Source organism: Lutzomyia longipalpis, chromosome 1 (genome assembly GCF_024334085.1).
Source record: "Lutzomyia longipalpis isolate SR_M1_2022 chromosome 1, ASM2433408v1".
NCBI lineage: Eukaryota > Metazoa > Arthropoda > Insecta > Diptera > Psychodidae > Lutzomyia > Lutzomyia longipalpis.
The window spans coordinates 47,905,883-47,923,664 of record NC_074707.1 but is presented as its reverse complement, the minus strand read 5'-3'; the positions used below and the strand labels follow the sequence as shown (position 1 = coordinate 47,923,664).

Below are 17,782 nucleotides of genomic sequence, written 5' to 3'. Positions count from 1 at the left end.
TCGTTTGACTTTCATCCCTCCATGTGTTGATTTTGCAATTTTATCCCGGATTGCACAAAAAAAACTCTCGAAAAAAAAGCCAAAAATGAGTGAATTTGATCGATCCTCGTCCTCCAAGTCTGCTGCAGACTCTGAACTGCAGGACTTCCTCCTTGTGGAGCGACAGAAGGCACAAGTAAACGCCCAGGTGAGTCTTTAAAAACCCCTTCAAGGGTACATCCGGAAGTATTCTAATGATTCCCTCTGAAATCCCTTTGCGTCCTGTAGATTCATGAATTCAATGATATCTGCTGGGATAAGTGCGTGGACAAGCCAAGCAACAAACTAGACGGGAAAACTGAATCCTGCCTTTCAAATTGCGTGGATAGATTCATCGATACCTCCCTCCTGATTACAAATCGCTTTGCCCAGATACTCCAGAAGAGTCAAGGTGGGCTCTAGGAAGGATCTTCTCTCACATTTTTTTAGATTAAGACTTGTAGATAAATTGCCCAATGCCCGGATGACCAGAGCTGCAGATTTTTCCTGCTTTTGCAGCCGGTGGTGTTTTTCCGGACTTTGCTGGATAAACTGGATAAGATTTTTGAGGTTATGCAATAAATAAAATAATGTCCGGAAGCCAATTTTTTAATTTTATTTATTCAATCATCAGAAAAAGTTGCTGAAAATCGCATTACAATGAAAAAAATGATAATAATATTGTTGGATTAATCTATGGGTAGAGGTCGTTTAGCGCCTTTTCACCTCTGACCACTCATTCTCATCGCGGGGGCCGCGTTCTTCGCGTTCACGCCTCTGTGGCGGCGGGCGATCGCGCCTGTCGTCATCCCCACGCTCCTGACGGGGTCTTTCGCTGCGCCAGAAGTTCCCGCCGCCTTCCTTCGATGGGGGTCCTCCACGGGGGCCACCCTGTTCACCGCGACGAATCTCCCCGCGATCTCCACGATCATCCCTGCGCCATTGCCTGTCATCCCTGCGATCATCTCTTCGGCGATCGTCACGACGGTCATCCCCACGACGATCATCCCGACGGTCATCGCGTGGAATCTCCCTGCGTGGCTGGTACTTGTCATCGCGATCACGACGATCCCCATCGCGACGCGTAAAGGGTCTATCTTCCCGCCTACGATCCCCACCTTCTCCATCGCCACCACGGCGCCAGCGCTCCTCGCCACCGGATGAATCCTTCCCAGCTGGTTTCTGACGCCACTGCTCCCTTGCACCCTGTGGCTGCCCATCGAAACGATCCCTGGGACTGCGCCAGTCACTCTCAGCCGGTCTTTCTGCCCGTTCCGGACGTTCACCACGCTCAATCCTCTCCGGACGTTCACCGCGCTCAATCCTCTCCGGACGTTCACCGCGCTCAATCCTCTCCGGACGCTCACCACGTTCAATTCTCTCCGGACGTTCCCCACGCTCTGGACGCTCACCACGTTCCCCACGCTCTGGACGTTCCCCACGTTCCGGACGCTCACCACGTTCACCAGCATTGCGCCATGACACCGTCTCAGACTGCACGCTCTTGGCAATTGCATTCTTTTCCGCCTCAATCTTCTTCTCTGCCTCCAACTCCTTGGCACGCTGCTTCTCCCACTGCAGGCGACGCTTCTCCTCCTCAGCAGCTGCTTCCTTTGCCTTCCGTTCACGCTCAATGCGCTCCTCTTCCTCCTTCTGCTTCCTAATCTCTTCCTCACGGCGACGCTTCTCCTCCTCCTTCTCACGCAGCCAATTCTGACGACGCTCCTCGCGTCTATCAATGATTCTCTGTGCCAAACGAGCCTGGAAGGAAGAAGAAAATTGATAAAAATTGAAGAAAAGCTGTCCGGAAGGAAAAAAAAGTTATCCGGAAGGTAAGAAAAGGTGTCCGGAAGGGAAAAAAGACGTCCGGAAAGGAAGAAATGTTATCCAGGAAGAAATAAAAAATTGTCAGGAAGGAAAAAAAAATGTCCAGAAAAGGAAGATTAGTATTCCGGAAGGAAAGAAATATTATCCGGAAAGAAAAATTGTCCGGAAGAAAAGAAAATTTTCCGTAAGAAGTTTTCCGAAAGGGAAAAAAGTTATCCGAAAGGAAAAATTTTTCCGAAAGGGAAGAAAAGCTGTCCGGAAGATAAGTAAAAATTGTCTGGAATTAAAATAGTTGTCCGGAAGGAAAGTATCTGCAAGGAAATAAGTTTTCCGGAAGGGAAGAAAAGTTGTCCGGAAAAAAAGAAAAATTATCCGGAGGGTAAAAAGTTATCTGGAAGAAAAGAAAAAATTCCGGAAAGATATCCGGAAGGAAAAAAATTGTCCGGAAGATAAGAAAATGTTCAGAAAAGGAAGATAAGTGTCTGGAAGATAATAAGTTATCCGGATGGAAAGAAAAAAATTTCCGGAAGAAAAAAAATGTTATCCGGAAAGGAAGAAATATTTTCCGGAAGAAAATAAATTTTCCGGAAATGAAGAAAAGTTCTCTGAAAAAAAAGAAAAATTTTCCGGAACAAAAAGTAATCGGAATTTAAAAAAAAAACATCCGGAATGGGAAAAAATTCTCCAAAAATAAAAAAGAATACAAACCTTGCGCTCCTCAGCCATCCTCTCATTGAATTCCTTCACCTTCACATCAAATTGCGAATTCCTCTCCACACGAAGGGTCTCCATGAACTTCTCCTTGTCCTCAATCATCCTCTTGAGACGCTCCTGCTGTGCCACAGCCATCTTCCTTTCGGCAATTGCCTGCTCAATACGTGTGGCTTCCTGCTTCTCCCAGAATTCCTTATCCTGCACCTGCTTCTCCGCCAGATACTTCTTAATGCGCGGAATCTCCTCGAGGCGCTTGGCGCGCTCAAAGTAATCAATCTTCTTCTCCTGACTCTTGAGCTTCGACTGAATCTCCTTGCGCTCCTTTATGAGTTCCTCCGCCTCCTTGGCGGCAATCTGCTCGGGGTCCATCTTCTTAATCTCCTCCTCATCGAGTTTCTTCATCACCTTCTGCCCCGTGGCCGTCTGGGAGAGTTGCTGCATCTTCTCCTTGAGGTTCCGCTCCTTAATTTGCTGAATCTCACTTGCATGACGTTTCCTCTCACGCTCCTCCTGCTCTGCCTCCATGCGCTTGATTTCAGCAATCTTCTGCTGACGATTTAGCTCTTCCTGCCGCCGGAGTTCCTCCTCCTCGCGCTCAATTGTTTGACGTTCAATGATCTCCTTGCGATCCTCAATAATCTTCTGCCTCTTGAGGATGTTGTGGTGCTCAGCCACCTTGTTCTTGTGGTAACTCTCCACCATTTGCCCACGAATCTTCTCCAGCTCCTGTTTGCGCTTATTGGGGTTGATGGTGGCAATGGCGCGATGGAGGACAATGGACATGTTCACGAGCTGCGAACGAACCTGCTCACTTGGCATTGATTGGAGCGTTGGCCCATCCTGACGATCCTCCCGTTGACTCTCACTCAAATCCGTCCCGAAGTGAACGCATTTCCTCTTGTGATCAATGCGGATTTGCATGTCATTGTGACGCACGCAATCCACGAGGATGCGCTCCAGGTAGAAGGGATCAGCGAATTTTGCCAGCTCCAGGAAGCGCGTAAACTCAATGGATTGATAAACTTGGGAAATCTGCCGGATGAGGCGTACAATGGTGACATCCTTGAGTGCCTGGGCGTACTGATTGAGGAGACTATTCTCATCCTCCCCGATCTGATCAATGACATTCTGGACACGATTGCACAGCGAGAGGGGATCAAATTCAATCTCCAGATACGTGTAGAGCTCCTGAAGGGATGGGGCAGCCAATGAGAGGACATTCAGGCGTACCATCTCCTTGAGGAGGGATACACGCGTGGGTGGCTGCTGCAGGGTGAGCAGGACAGCCAGACGCTGAGCCTTCTCCATGGGACTCTTGTCTGTCTCGATGAAACGATCAAATTCCGGATGAGCCGATGGCAGGGGAATGGCCAGGATTGCCACCAAAACATGCGATGCCATACGCTGCAATTCCTCCGCTGTGATATTCTTCTTCATCTCCCGCGTCAGTTGGAAGAGTTTGAGCAGAGCTGCTGCGTGGAAGAGCTGATTCCCGGCCTTCCAGAACACCATGGCGAGTTTCTGATAGTAATTCGCCATTGTCTTAGCCAGCGGGGTCTTCTTACTCATATTCATGAGCCCATGAATGTCCTCAATGGCCTTGTAGGCTTCCTGCCACAGCTCCATGTGGATGGCATTGTCAAGCTGATGGAGCCTCGTGTCGAGATTCAATTGCTGCGTTTCGGGTTTCGTGATGCTCACCCCAATGTTCTGCGTCGACGGCTTACAAATGTCCTCCAGGTGCTTCCGGAGTTTCTCACACAACTTCCGGAATTCCATTTTACGGCTATACTTGAGGCAAAACTGAAATGCCATCCGGGCAATGTCGTGATAGAGTGTCTCACAGTGCGTATTGACACGTAGTAGCTCCAGGCATTGGCAGTAGGATTCCCAGAGGAATTTCACCCATGGCAGGAGGATTGTGCGATCACTGCGATCTTGGGCATCTTCACTGCACACAGCACTCATGAGAATACTCTCGGGTGTGGCGAAATTGTCCAAATCATCCACATCCAGGACAGCTTGGGATGATTGCTGCTGTGCTGCTTCCGTGCGCTCCTCGGCCATCTTCAAGTACCCCCGGATGACATTCTCCAGTGAGCCCACATTCACCAGCTGGAACATGTTGCGGTACTGGAAGAGCCCCTCCTTGGCAATATGGGACTTCTTCAGCTCCACACACAGATCCAGATATTTAAACATAATTGGCTCAATGATCGACTCGGAGCTCGTGTAGGTGAACTTCTTGTTGCGAAACACCTCCTGCAGCGTGTCCAGGGCACGAGCCGGCTTGCCCACATCGATGAATTCTACGCAAAAAATCCGGGAAAAGGGGGCGCCGGGTTAGAGACATGGGGGAAATATGTAGGCAACGTGGCCCGGCCATATTGGATGGCCCAACACTCACCATTTGCCCGTTTTAGGGCATTTTCTGGCTTTTGCAGATAACGCGACATGATTCTAAACTTCACTCACAATCTCCACTTGCATTTAACACTTTAATTTGCCGATTTTTTGCGCTACTTCACGCCAAAAATGCAGTTTTTTCTCGCCACGAAATTCACACGCAAAAATTCCACGAAGAAAATCGCGATCTTAGCGCCGCTAAGTGCTGAAAACGGTTAATCTAAAAAGTTTTTTATTGTCAGCAATCTTGGATTAAAAAAAAGTGAGGTTATCTGTCAAAAGTTTGTTTTATTTTCACAAGAGAAATATTTTTCTTACAAGATTTGCAAGAGAAAAAATTGATAAAGGATCATCTTTGGGAACTTAAATTGCAGTGAAATGGATGCAGGAGATGATGGACAAGATCAGGAGGAATACCGACAGGACGATATGGATTTATCTGAGGTGTCTTCAGGTATTTTTTACGTCGCAATTTCTCTCTCTGGTGAAAAGAAATCCATTTTGATGAGATTTTTTTCAGGAGAAGATGGGGCGGAAGAAAATGATGCTCATCCGGACAATTGGGGCTTAGGGATTGGCAGGAGATTCATAAATATCCTGCGAGATCGTACGGGGGCATGGGTTGTACGGGACTTTCGACCATTGCCTGAAGATTCGAGTCCCGGACCCGATGACGTGAGTTTCAGGAAAAAATCCTTTTTTTTTCTTTAATTTTGAAGTTTTACGGAGGAATCTCTCTTGCAGGAATTTTCAGAAAATCTTGCAAATTCCCTTGCTGAGTCTCTGTCAAGGACCCCACCGGCGAATGAAGTGGATGAGACGGCAGGAAGTAGTCAAGCACATAATTTTGACACAGAACTCCCCACAAATCATTCGGTGAGTCAAAGAGAGATTTTAACTATATATATAAATTAATCCCCAAAAAAATGATAAAATCCTCGAATTTCCTGCAAAGTATCTGGGCAGGATGGAATCAGTATCAGGTATGGAATACTATGAGCCAGGGAAGAGGTACAAAATTCACGTTTGCTACCATCACTCAATAATTTTTCCCGGACAAAAGCTTCCAATGATCTTGTCGTCAAATCAGGCTTTTCTCCTGATTGCCCAAAGTGATGAGCATTCAGTGGGATTGGTTTTCCCACCAATTGGGGGTGTGCAGTACGGGGTGACGTGCCAAGTGTACGAGAAGAATGTAAAAAGCCCTGCCTGGAGGACAGATTTGCGGGCAATTCTTCGTGCCCATCAACGCTTCCGGGTGTGCACGAAGACTCAAGTACTCCCGCCAATTTTTATGCGAGACGTCCTGGAGGTTGAGGTGGAAATTCTTCCGGAATTGTCTCTTGGGCATCCCCTCAGTGGACACTTCCGGGGGAGTTTGGAGAAGTTTCTCCCACACTCTGAGCGTGTTAGGTTGCTGTACTCCCACGCCCGGACATGGCCACTATTTGTCTATGAGCAATACGACATTGGGAAGGTCATGATGAAGATTAAGCATTTTGTGGCAGCTCACAACATTGGTAAGAAATTCATTAAGAAAATTCTTTAAAAGAAAAAGTTCTTTTCATTAAATTTTTCTTCTTTCCGGGAGTGCAGAAAACATGCCCATTGATCCCATAATGTGCTCCTTTTGGTCAGCAAAAAATCTCCCTCTTGAACAGGAGGACAAGGAGAAGATCTTTGCTACAAATTACGTGGAAGTCCGCATGATGATTATTTCACAAAAATTGAATGATGTGAGTTAGAAAACTTTTATTTTTTCTTAAGACTTCTGGGGCTGTATTCTCTAAGAGTGAAATACTCTCGTGATAAACTCCCGAAGGCTTTTTGCAGGAAAAAAGTGAGGATAACTTCACGTGAGCTTGATCCTCTAAGAAAAATAATGAATTCGTGATAAATTCGTGCTAAAAACCTTCAGGAGTTTATCACGGGAGTTTCTCACTCTTAGAGAATTCATGCCCTAGAGGAGTTTACCTGACCAAATTCTTGTTCCCCCTGTAGCCCTACTACTACCACTGTCACGAATGTCAGGGACAAGTGGCGAAGTTCAGTGAAGTCTTTGCAATGTCCAAGGATGGCGTTCAGGCGAGCTACTGCAATCCCGGTGGCTTCATTCACGACACCGTAACACTGTACAACGTCGAGAGGCACGCAGTGGTTGTGGAACGGTCCAAATCAACGGAATTCAGCTGGTTTCCCGGGTATGCGTGGAAAATAGCCATCTGCTCACGCTGCCGGAGTCACCTTGGATGGCAATTTGTGGCAGAGAAGAAGAATCTCCGGCCACAGAACTTCTTTGGGCTATCACAGCGTAGTATTGTGTTGAAGCTGTAGAGAAGCGCCCCCCCCCCACTGATTCTCTATGTACTCCTTTTGTGTTTTTTAAAGGACTCGTGCTAATTTTATTGTAATACTGTGTATTCCCAAAAACCCTCTTGTACTGAAATTTATTGGGAAGAAAAATAAAAGAGAAATTGATTTAAAATGAAAAGTTTTTAATTTGAATTGAAATTGATTAGATTATTTATAACTGTTGACAGGATTCAGGATAATTTTGAGATCGAAGTAGGCTTGTAGGACATGTGTTTGAAATTGAATAGGATTTCTGCATTTAGTAGGTTTCAAGATAAAGAAAATCGTAGTAGGCGAGGCAAAAGAAAATTTTGTAGTGACGCTACGGAAAATTGTGGAAAATTAACACAATTCTAAGGATTCAAAGGGAAGGAAAGGATTGTGTTACTGCGACACCGCACTGTATTGAGCAGTAGCTCGCGCCGCCTAGCGTAATTTTTCATTCACTCATTCATTCTTCACTCATCGCTCAACCATACAACAAATACAAACAAGCAAGCACTGCGCTAATTGAAAATTTCTTATTTACTTCAATTAAATGCTGTATTTCTTTTTTATTAATTTGTAAAATAAACTGTGAATTAGTGAACCTTGAGAAAATCCTGAAAACTGGTCATTGCCGACCCGAATATATCATTATTATATACTGTTTATCTCTTTCATAGATACGCTCTCTGGAGACTGAGAAGTTGAGTGTAACATATTTGTAAAATGAAACTTAAATGAAATAAAGTTCAGTTGACGTTCAACCTTCGAGCAATAAACATCTCAATATTGGCGACGACGGGATTTTTTTCCTGTACCGCGTGTGTGAAAATTGAGAAGGCAGAAGTCTCTGGATTAAAGGCATCTCTACTAAGATAAAGAAGAATTCTTCTGTTAAATTAAGAAAATTGAAGGATTTATTTTTATAAAAGTTAGTAGATGAAGCTTCGGATCTTCTTTTCAAACCTCAAGTCTTCGTCGGACAATAATAAGAAGATTGCAGATGTTTGTGAACAGATTTATTCGTAACATAACACAACTGGATCTCAAATAGAGACCTCTAAACCAAGTGTGGTCAATGGTTCATCGAGCTGGAAATCCGTAAGAACAAGTGTGGAGATAGTTGAGTAGGTACATTCTTCATGGCAGACGAGATATAAAGAGAGGTCCTCAATTAGAATCCTCAAAAAACTAGAAAAAAACAGCCTGTAAGAGACACTTAGGCGTTGTCTTGGTCATAGATCAAAGCAACAATGACAGGAATCGCCAGCTATGGAAGTCTTTCATGCCAGCCCTATCCTCCTCCATGAAGAGCTAGGACACGTAAATAAATAAGTAATTTTATTACAAATAAAGCCTTTTTATTCTGCCTCATCTACAAAATCCAGGAATGTCGTTAATTTCTGCCGACAGAATGGGCACTGTCCCATGGCCAGGGTGAACATAGTTTTACTCCCTCGTAAGGTATCAAAGTACTCCCGAAGGCACTGAAGGTGAAAAATGACATTGCATTTGGTATTGTCGCAGCTAATAATTGGGATTGTCTTCCCCTGGGCGTACTCAAAGCAAATACTACAGGGTGTTTCCTCCTCATCTCCACGCATTGGGAAGTAAATGAGATCGTACATCCGAAGGAGATTCTTATGGACATCCATCTCATTGTCCCAATCGGCTATCTTTTCATTGTAGATCCCCCTGAGTGGCTCCACTTTGGCAATTGGTCCAATAAATGCTAAACTAATTTGCGATGGAACGAGTGGATCCAATTTTATCTTGAGGAAAATCTTCTCATTGAATTTAATTATTCTATACGTGGTTTTTGTGGTTATTTTTCCGGGTCCCACAACAAAGCAGAGCTCATCAATGGTGTGCAGATTCGTGTAGAATTCTCCAATTTGTCCAAGGAGGATTCTAAATCGACTCATATGACTCTCAATGCTTCCAATCTTCCAGAACATCTCCCCTGGAAGGGAGGGCAAACTGTGCGTGAGAACTTTCACCTGACCCCCAGCTACAATGCCGAATTCCACAAAGTGCTGCTCATTCCCCGACATTAGGCCCACTTTTATGCGGGAGAAATCATTCGTAGCCTCAACGGTATGCCCGGAATTCTCCAATACATCCAATTGCCTGAGAATCTCTTCATAGCGCTCAATACTGGAGAGAATTCCATCAATCTCACTGGATTCCTTGCATTCATTTAACTCCAGATACATTTCCAGGCGCCCCATCCATACCTCAGCTGTTTCTCCACATTCTGGTGGCAAATCCACTGGGATTTTCTCACAGAGATCATAAACTTCCACCTTTGCGCCATTTGCAAGGGGATATTCGGGCAGAGTTACATTTATTTTGAAGAAATCTTCCTGAAAAATAAATGATTTATCAATTTTCTTACTCATTTTTACTTTCTTTGTGAATTTTCTTTACTTTTATCGTGAGAAAACCCACAAATTTGTGCTTTTCCGCATCAATTTCTAAGAAATTCTTCATTTCATTGATGATGTTTTTCTCTCTTCTCTTGTTTACGTTGTTATTTACATTTTCAGAGCATTTCATTGGTTGACCGTGAGAGAGAAATGTCAAAATTTACGAGGAGAGAGAAATGTCAAAGTGCTGTCAAATAAAAACCAAAGAGAGCCCCAAATAATGCAAAAAGAGAAGGAAGATTGATGAAAAAGGGGGAATTTTCGCAATTTGATCCACTTTCAAGTGACCAAGTGTATGTGTAGCGCCCCCAGGAAGTCCCTTGGTGTGATTATGAAAATGACTTATGTGCTAAATGGTGATATTGTGCATCTAAATGTGGGTGGAACAAAGTAAGTGGCCTACTAAGGTTTCCTTCATATTGATTTTTTTCTTTCGCCTAAAAATAACATTTTTTGATGACTTTCACCACTTCCGGTAGATTTGCCACGTCGCGTCAGACACTCACCTGGATTCCGGATACATTTTTTACAGCACTCCTGAGTGGGAGGATTGCCAGTTTGAAGGATGAATCGGGAGCAATTTTCATTGATAGAGATCCGAGTCTTTTTGGCTTCATCCTCAATTATCTCCGGACGCGTGAGGTTGATATACGGAATCATGACATCCGGATGCTTAGGCATGAAGCTGAATACTACAATATATCCCCATTGGTGAAGAGATTGATTCTTTGTGAAGATTTGGGGCATTCTTCCTGTGGAGATTTACTTTTCTACGGATACCTTCCAGCTCCGAGTATTCCCATCCAGGAATTTGGTATCCCCACAGTTGCGGCCACAAAGAATTGTGCATCAGCAGCAGCATCCTCAGCCACCACGTCGTCTTCGTCCACATCAGCGAGACCCGGAAGTATGGTGAGAGTGCCGGAATATCAGGGGAATGGGAATGGAAATGGGGTCAATGGCAATGGTGGAAGTCGTCTTGCGACACACTCAAGGAATTCCTCATTGGATCTACGAATGCGCAATGGCAGCTCCTGGGCAGCTAGTCACTCCCGGACAGCTTCCCTTGATCTCCGGCATTCCCGGAATTCATCGGCAGACCTCACAAAAAGCATTCGAAGTGACGTCGGGCTGGTGTTCAGTGCTAATCAAGTGTCCGGATGGACGGATCCGATGCGTGTGCAAATTATTAAAGCGCATCTCAACTGGATTTCCGTGGCTTATGCTCATTTTGTCACCTGCTACAGGCTGAAGGATTCTTCGGGGTGGCAGCTGGTCTTCACATCACCCTACATTGAGTCAACAATTGAACGTATTGCCATTAATGCCAAAGTAAACATCACAACTTCCGGGGAGCAGACACAGAGTAAGATGGTGGCCATAAGCTGTGGCTCCCAAATTCGTCTCTGGGGTATTTCGGAGGATGGCGCCAAGACGGAGGTGGGAACGTTCAATCTCAAAGTTCGCGTTGAGTATTTATTCTTCATTGGGAGCCAATTGGTGGCTCTCTCATCCTCCGGGAAGATTGGTGTGTGGCACGCAATGACACAACATTGGCAAATTCAGGATCTCGTCCCGATACTCTCCTTTGACACGGCCGGGTCTTTCCTCCTCCTTGGCTGCAATAATGGATCCATCTACTACATTGGTTAGATTTTTTTTTAGCTCTCCCGCATTGAAGTTCCTTTACAAAATAAAAAATATTTTCGCAGATATGCAGAAATTCCCTCTGCGGATGAAGGATAATGATCTCCTGGTGACGGAACTCTACAAAGATCCCTCAAATGATCACATAACAGCAATCTCCGTATATCTCACACCAAAGACAACAAGTAAGATTTATTTATTTTCTTATTTAAAAGACTCTCCTCTTAACCCTCCTCTCCCCTAAAAAAAACAAAGGATTTAAGAAAAAAAAAAGATGAAGAAAGTTGTGAAGAAGTTAACAAAGATTCCCATTTTGCATGCCAGCACCGGATAGAGGAAGAGAAGGTAAATTCATTTAAACATTTTAATCCTCTTTCTCATTTTTGCATTTTTTTTCTTTGCTACTAAATTCCACGCCAACATGGGGGTCCTTTTGCGGAGCCCCATTTGTGGAATCACTGTGAAAAAAGCAAAAAAAAATCGTTCACATTTTCCTTTTAAATGCTTCTTTTATTCATTTCCGTTCACAATTTAATTTTTAAAAGAAATACTTCTGTGAAGAATTGTCCTTTCTACTGAATTAAGGACATCTTTTTTGTTAAGAAGTCTATTTGTGGATTTATGCTTTTGAGGTGCTGGCATGATAAAGGACTGTATGACGTGTTGTGGGTGCAAAGAATTTCTCTATGAATTGACCTTTAAATGATCTTTGGAACGATCTCTAAGAGAGATCTTCAAGGATGAATTCAATTATTTCTTTTTAAAATTACTTTTCTTCAAATTAACATCGCATTGAGGCTCCTCCTCTTTTAAGACAATAAAAAAAAAGTTTTCCGAACTAATTAGCAAATCAGAGCTCTCCCTTTGAAGTCAGTTTCTTCTTATTCTTCATTTACATTTCATTGGAAATTATTTTTTAGATAGGATTTGAAATAAATTCTTTTTTTTTTCTAAGGCGGGGCTTTGCTGAAAGGTTTAATTGAATAGAGTTTATATTAACCCTTTCGCGTCTATGTGAAACATAGAATCATTTAACCCTTTAACGTCCAACTTGAAACATAAAATTATTGAAACATGCGCTCTTTTATGGCGATTTTTATTCTATGAATTTTTTTAGAGGACTTTTTTCACTCAGAACGTCTTCTTTGACCCCTTATGCGTGAATTTGATGCATTTGTAACATGGAAAAACAATTACATTCATAAATAATTGAAAAAATAAAATGTTTAACGTTTCGGTCTACGTATGACCCAAAGAATGCGAAAGGGTTAAGCTCAGGAAAATTCTTATAATTGAATTCTATGGAAAGTTCGAACTCTGTTTTTTCCTCTGTCTCCTTTAACCCTTGGAGGATTTTGCTGCATGATAATTTCTACATCTGTGTGTAGGAAAGTTCCATTACTTCAAAATCGTCGAAAGAAAACTTAGAAAAACATTTTCTTTTCAGAGAAAATGAAGGTCAAACTTTTGAGGATAGAAACCTCGATCCTCCAGTGTTAAGAGCTGCCATTACTGCTTTCTAGCCTATTTCTTAACCTAATCTTTCTTGCTGATTTTCTCTCGCTTCTTGCGATCTTTTCTTCATGTTTCTTATTCTATTCCTTTCTCTTTTCTTCTTCTATTCTCTCTTTTCTCCTGATATTTTCTTCTGTTTTTGGTCCTTCACTAACTTTACTCATTCGATTTTCTACTTCTTCCTATACCAAGATGGCTTCTATGTTTCACCTTTGTTTCAACTAACCCAATATCAATTTATGGTCATCTCGGAATGGATGTCGCAACCAAGTAAAAAATTTCCGTTTGACATTTGCTTGGTTAATGGGTAACCCAATAAAAATTTGTCCGTGTTGAAGATTGCGTTGAAATTCGATTTATTAGTTAAATTAAGGTGTATTTTTGTCATAATTCGTAAAATCTAACAAATCTGTTCTTTATTATTAATGCCCCACCTTTTTTTTAAGAATGGGGGTGGAGCTTCTTTCTCTACCCAATAAAAAAATTAGAGAAGAACCAATAATTCTTCCCTGATTGGCTGAAAAAATTCAAACAAATCCATTCATTGGTTAATTGTCACTCAATTCCTTCTTACCACTTCTTGGACCTTCAGTGCAAAGTTAATTTGAATTAACTCTAATACTCTCGTGTGATTTTTGTACCTACAAAAGAATGCGTTCAGTCCTTATCTCCAGAAAAAAAACAAAGAACTCCTTCCCCAAAATGTAAGAATTTGGGAAAGACTTCACGCGGGGATTTCTTTGCAGGTTTATGTGGTAATTGGATTGAGATTGCTTATGGCACAAAGTCTGGATCAGTGCGTGTGATTGTTCAGCATCCAGAGACCGTTGGGCATGGCCCGCAGCTCTTTCAAACATTCACTGTGCACCAGAGTGCTGTAACAAAGGTAGGAAGGATGGAAGTTTTCTCTCTGTTAAAATTTGCGGAGTTTCTGTATTGAGGGTATCTTCCTGACCACGCAGGTTACGCTCTCGGAGAAATATCTAATTTCCGTGTGCAGTGAATACAACCACGTGCGTACGTGGCGTGTCACGCGCTTCCGTGGGATGATCTCCACTCAGCCGGGCTCTACGCCTGAGGCATCTTTCAAGATTGTTTCCCTCGAAGCAGCCGACAGTAGCTATAGCTACACGGCGGGGAATGATTTTGGGCCATTCGGTGAGCAGGATGATGAGCAGGTGTTTGTGCAGAAAGTCGTCCCGGATACGGATCAGCTGTACGTGCGTCTGGCATCAAATGGCGATAGGGTTTGTGTGATAAAATCCGTGGATTCGACGACAATCACCTCGTTCTGTGTGCACGAATGCGAAGGATCATCACGGATGGGTTCCCGGCCGAGACGTTTTATCCTTTCGGGGCACTGCAATGGGGCCATCCAGATGTGGGATCTCACAACGGGATTGGATCTGGCGTCACGCGGAGAGAAGACGCAACAAATGAGTGGTGGACCAAATGCTGAGGAAGTTCTTCGGCTCCTGGATCAGTGTGAGCTCAGCAATAGCTACGCCTCAACACCGTGTATGTCTCCATGCCCAGCAAATGTTCCCACAGCAACGCCCCGACTCAAATCTGCCAATCTTGCATTCCTCAATCAATCATCCGGAGCTTCGGATTCCGGCGCCTCGTCTCAGTGATGAAAATGTCAAATTTTAAATTCAATTTTTTTATTATCGAATGTTTAAGACACATTTTCTTTGTTCGAGCGTTAAGTATCAGTTTATCATTCATTTTTTCTTTTCTTTTTTTTTAAACTTTAATCTCTAAAGAATTTTTAAAAACTTTTTGTAATGGCTGCGTGATGGTTTAATTTTAAGACGAAAAAAAAAATGTTGGGGTTACAACTGGTGGCAGCGTTGGGATACATCAAAATACATACAGAAGATTTCGTTAGCTGAATCAGCAAATGTTGTAACTGGCTAAAGAAATTCAATCTTTTTACAATATTTTGCTTTTTCAAGCCAGCAATTTAGAGAGTAAGTTTATGGATTCTTTAAGACAGGGGACTAGACATTAAGACTTTTTTTTATCTCCCTGAGAATTTTCTTCTGTGCTTCCCACAACGCAATGGCAGAAATTCAATGAAGCGATTTCTTTAGAGACCATCACGCTAAAATTTCTTTCCTACGTCTAACTATATTGTATACTATTATTTACAAAAAAAAAGATGTATTATTTTTTAACATTAAAATGTGGCAAAGCGCTTCATAAAATCACGGGCATTTTGTTTTTCTAACGTGAAAGAGAAGAGAAAAAAGGGTGGAGCACCCTGGCTACGGAGAGAAAGAGAGAATATCTTACGGAAGCTGCGACTAGGGGGCAAGATTATGCGGGAGATCAGGAATCACAGGTAGTCAGCATAGAGATTATTGGAGTACATACTGGGTTTGGTGACAATGGGCAAGAGGATGATCCACGAGACGAGCCCCAGAATGTAGAGAAACTGCAGGAGGCGCTTATTCGGGTGATTGGAGAGTTCCATGAGATCCGGGAAGCCCATATGATTGCAGAAGGCATGCACGACGAATGGGGCTACAAAGTGTCCCGTCTTGGTGAATAAGTATGCCGAATAGACGCCAAAGATGTACGTGTAGGAGAATTGGAAGCAAGAAATGGTCACAGCAGTCTTCACCTCCATCCCCGTCCGGAGGCGTTCGATGATGTGATGGAAGTGCGCCACAGCAAAGAAGAGAGGCACGAGAAAGATGGCCACATTGGGTGTGAAGGATTGCAGGAGGATGGGCAACATGCATGCCCGGAAGGTAAATTCCTCCGATAGGGGTGCCACAACGTGATTCCGTAGCCAGAGGATGTCACAGAAGCTGGAGAACCAGTACGTAGGGCCTTAATGAAATGAATGTAATAGAGTTTTAGCAGAGATTCCCACCCCAAAAGGCTTCTCAGGAAGTCTAGAAGATTTATTTTCTTACGGAAATACAGCCTCCACACTCCACTGTAGATCTGCATTGAGATGGGCCCGAGGAAGAGGAGTGCAGTAAGGATGAGGGGGATTGCAAAGGCCACAATGAGACCGTCTCGACGGAATCCCATCGCCTCCCAGAGCGCCACACGTGACAGGAGCGTCTGTGAGGAAGAGACGTACAGGAACAATGGAGATATACTCATCACCAGGAAGACACTGAGGAATCTCTTCAGGATCGTTGATGGATGATCCCTAAAAAATGAAGAGATTCTAATTTTGGTGTGTGTCCAGGGTGGTCTTCTAGGTGGTCAGCTAGAAAGCTGTTCTGGTTGGTGTCTAAACTATTTTTTTTTGTTATTGAATTATTTAATAATAGGTTTAAAAAAATTAAGAAAAAAAACAACAAAAATATACCAACTAATTGAATAAAGAGAACTTATGAACACTTAGAGGATCCAACATTTGGCACAACGCGGAGGATCAAATTGGTAATAAGTACCAGCTGATAAAATATGCTCAATAATTTATTATTAATCAGTTTATTGAACAAGGATCGAAAGTTTAACTAATTCTCAATCTCCTTCAAGCATTCCTACACCGAATTACTAAATATTTTATTGAGAAAATCGTCACTGAAAAAAAATTGGGTAGAATCGATGCAAAATTGCCAATTCAAATGACTTTTTTAGCTGCAGTTTTTCTTAATTTATTATTGCACCTAAATCATCACAAACTTTGATCCTTTAAGTAACTTTTTAGTCACTTCCGGCAATAAAATTAGTTCACATTAATTATTTTCACCGAGGAAAAGTGAACAAGAATACTTTATTTGGGAAATATGGGGAAACATAACCTCAAAACCACGGCAAAAATGTATGGGATTTTGACTGGTAATTACTACCAATTTGATCCTCCACGTTGGATTCTGACTTTGACCTCAACTATCTTACAAAAAAAAGACTTTTCTCGTGATTTTCTTTCTGATATCTTAAAGTAATTAAAATTCCCTACACATAGATGCTAAATTCATCGAGGTAAGTCCAATAGATTTTATTTTGTGATGATATTAAGGTTCAAATTGGTAGCAAGTGCCAGTAAAGTCCTCCGGTGTTAAAATTTGAGCTTCTTTTGTGTATAAGAATTTGACAAAATTTTTAGCTGGTATTTGATATGAATTTGAACTGAATTCAAACAGTTTGAGCTAAATATTAAGCAAGATTTTAGCTGAATTTGGGCATAAATAAGGCTGAATTTTAACAGAATTTGAGATAAATTTTAAGTTAAATTTTAGTAAAATTTGTGCAGAATTTAAGCTAAATTTCAGCTGAATTACTCAGCAGAACTTGAACTAAATTTGAGCATAATTTGAGTTAAATTTTCAACTGTCTGCTGTTTTAGAGCTAATTTGAAGGTTTGAGCAAAATTTAGGCTATATTTGAAAAGAATTTGAGTAGATTTGGAGCTGAATTTGAGCTGAATTCAAGCTAAACTTGAGTTATATTTGAGCTATATTTGAATGGAATTTTAGCTCAATTTGAGCAGAATTTGAGTTAAATTCAAACAATTTGAGTTAAATTTTAAGCTGAATTTGAGATGAATTTGAGCTGAATTTATTTTACATTTGCTAAAAAAATAAATCCGAGAAGATACAGCAATAGCTGATTCAACCACCCCACAGTGGACTTTCCAACCCTAACCTTTCTCCGATGAAGCAGATTTTCCCCAAATGCTCACCTTTTCTCCTTTGAATTCCACACATAGAGACTAGAGACGTAGATCACGGAAAGCACAAGACACAATCCAACTGATTTACTCGGAGAAATTAATTCCATAGCACGATTAAATTGGGGATTGTGTAAAAATTAAAATGAAAATATTTATCGTGTGTTTCGTGTGCGGCTCGCGCAAACTTCACACCACTAAACTCCGTCGCGATGCCGAAACGTAAAAGCCGAAGGGCGGCCGAAGG

General features: G+C 42.4%; 8 protein-coding genes across 9 annotated transcripts in view; 4 read left to right on the top strand and 4 right to left on the bottom strand.

Moving 5' to 3' along the window:
* LOC129787983 (protein Peter pan) overlaps positions 1 to 17,782 on the bottom strand; it is a 1,185,971-nt gene that overhangs the window by 1,031,560 nt on the left and 136,629 nt on the right. The window lies entirely within an intron of this gene.
* Positions 1 to 17,782, top strand: part of LOC129787980 (L-dopachrome tautomerase yellow-f2-like) — a 1,067,766-nt gene that overhangs the window by 913,355 nt on the left and 136,629 nt on the right. The gene's annotated exons all lie outside the window — the stretch shown is intronic.
* LOC129788036 (mitochondrial import inner membrane translocase subunit Tim8) lies at positions 9 to 623 on the top strand. The gene is made up of 2 exons (XM_055824004.1): positions 9 to 187; positions 268 to 623. Exons 1-2 carry the CDS (start codon positions 86 to 88, stop codon positions 439 to 441), a joined length of 276 nt encoding a protein of 91 aa, XP_055679979.1. The 5' UTR covers positions 9 to 85; the 3' UTR covers positions 442 to 623.
* On the bottom strand, positions 612 to 5,188 carry LOC129787944 (eukaryotic translation initiation factor 3 subunit A). The gene is made up of 3 exons (XM_055823827.1): positions 4,967 to 5,188; positions 2,554 to 4,868; positions 612 to 1,779 (listed from the first exon to the last, which is right to left on the bottom strand). Exons 1-3 carry the CDS (start codon positions 5,013 to 5,015, stop codon positions 730 to 732), a joined length of 3,414 nt encoding a protein of 1,137 aa, XP_055679802.1. The 5' UTR covers positions 5,016 to 5,188; the 3' UTR covers positions 612 to 729.
* On the top strand, positions 5,230 to 7,456 carry LOC129787982 (protein cereblon). The gene is made up of 6 exons (XM_055823910.1): positions 5,230 to 5,419; positions 5,486 to 5,640; positions 5,710 to 5,841; positions 5,921 to 6,485; positions 6,562 to 6,701; positions 6,967 to 7,456. Exons 1-6 carry the CDS (start codon positions 5,344 to 5,346, stop codon positions 7,297 to 7,299), a joined length of 1,401 nt encoding a protein of 466 aa, XP_055679885.1. The 5' UTR covers positions 5,230 to 5,343; the 3' UTR covers positions 7,300 to 7,456.
* LOC129788001 (E3 ubiquitin-protein ligase FANCL) lies at positions 8,639 to 9,835 on the bottom strand. The gene is made up of 2 exons (XM_055823949.1): positions 9,733 to 9,835; positions 8,639 to 9,668 (listed from the first exon to the last, which is right to left on the bottom strand). Exons 1-2 carry the CDS (start codon positions 9,793 to 9,795, stop codon positions 8,664 to 8,666), a joined length of 1,068 nt encoding a protein of 355 aa, XP_055679924.1. The 5' UTR covers positions 9,796 to 9,835; the 3' UTR covers positions 8,639 to 8,663.
* LOC129787953 (BTB/POZ domain-containing protein KCTD3) lies at positions 9,894 to 15,110 on the top strand. The gene is made up of 5 exons (XM_055823838.1): positions 9,894 to 10,121; positions 10,211 to 11,379; positions 11,444 to 11,563; positions 13,640 to 13,779; positions 13,856 to 15,110. The coding sequence occupies exons 1-5, from the start codon at positions 10,027 to 10,029 to the stop codon at positions 14,525 to 14,527; spliced, it is 2,196 nt and encodes a 731-aa protein (XP_055679813.1). The 5' UTR covers positions 9,894 to 10,026; the 3' UTR covers positions 14,528 to 15,110.
* On the bottom strand, positions 14,541 to 17,736 carry LOC129788018 (CAAX prenyl protease 2). Its single transcript, XM_055823980.1, has 3 exons — positions 17,548 to 17,736; positions 15,821 to 16,065; positions 14,541 to 15,734 (listed from the first exon to the last, which is right to left on the bottom strand). Exons 1-3 carry the CDS (start codon positions 17,643 to 17,645, stop codon positions 15,235 to 15,237), a joined length of 843 nt encoding a protein of 280 aa, XP_055679955.1. The 5' UTR covers positions 17,646 to 17,736; the 3' UTR covers positions 14,541 to 15,234.

Excerpts from the sequence above, each read along its gene's own strand:
- LOC129788018 (XM_055823980.1), bottom strand. The coding sequence starts at position 17,645 with ATGGAATTAATTTCTCCGAGTAAATCAGTTGGATTGTGTCTTGTGCTT. Across the intron at positions 16,066-17,547 it reads TGGAATTCAAAGGAGAAAAG|GGATCATCCATCAACGATCC; the intron begins GTGAGCATTTGG and ends TTCATTTTTTAG. Across the intron at positions 15,735-15,820 it reads AGTGTGGAGGCTGTATTTCC|GCCCTACGTACTGGTTCTCC; the intron begins GTAAGAAAATAA and ends CATTTCATTAAG.
- LOC129787953 (XM_055823838.1), top strand. The coding sequence starts at position 10,027 with ATGTGTAGCGCCCCCAGGAAGTCCCTTGGTGTGATTATGAAAATGACT. Across the intron at positions 10,122-10,210 it reads CTAAATGTGGGTGGAACAAA|ATTTGCCACGTCGCGTCAGA; the intron begins GTAAGTGGCCTA and ends CACTTCCGGTAG. Across the intron at positions 11,564-13,639 it reads TCTCACACCAAAGACAACAA|GTTTATGTGGTAATTGGATT; the intron begins GTAAGATTTATT and ends ATTTCTTTGCAG.
- LOC129787944 (XM_055823827.1), bottom strand. The coding sequence starts at position 5,015 with ATGTCGCGTTATCTGCAAAAGCCAGAAAATGCCCTAAAACGGGCAAAT. Across the intron at positions 4,869-4,966 it reads TGCCCTAAAACGGGCAAATG|AATTCATCGATGTGGGCAAG; the intron begins GTGAGTGTTGGG and ends TTTTTTGCGTAG. Across the intron at positions 1,780-2,553 it reads GGATGGCTGAGGAGCGCAAG|GCTCGTTTGGCACAGAGAAT; the intron begins GTTTGTATTCTT and ends TCTTCCTTCCAG.
- LOC129787982 (XM_055823910.1), top strand. The coding sequence starts at position 5,344 with ATGGATGCAGGAGATGATGGACAAGATCAGGAGGAATACCGACAGGAC. Across the intron at positions 5,641-5,709 it reads CGAGTCCCGGACCCGATGAC|GAATTTTCAGAAAATCTTGC; the intron begins GTGAGTTTCAGG and ends TCTCTCTTGCAG. Across the intron at positions 5,842-5,920 it reads AACTCCCCACAAATCATTCG|TATCTGGGCAGGATGGAATC; the intron begins GTGAGTCAAAGA and ends TTTCCTGCAAAG.
- LOC129788001 (XM_055823949.1), bottom strand. The coding sequence starts at position 9,795 with ATGAAGAATTTCTTAGAAATTGATGCGGAAAAGCACAAATTTGTGGGT. Across the intron at positions 9,669-9,732 it reads TGGGTTTTCTCACGATAAAA|GAAGATTTCTTCAAAATAAA; the intron begins GTAAAGAAAATT and ends TTTATTTTTCAG.
- LOC129788036 (XM_055824004.1), top strand. The coding sequence starts at position 86 with ATGAGTGAATTTGATCGATCCTCGTCCTCCAAGTCTGCTGCAGACTCT. Across the intron at positions 188-267 it reads AGGCACAAGTAAACGCCCAG|ATTCATGAATTCAATGATAT; the intron begins GTGAGTCTTTAA and ends TGCGTCCTGTAG.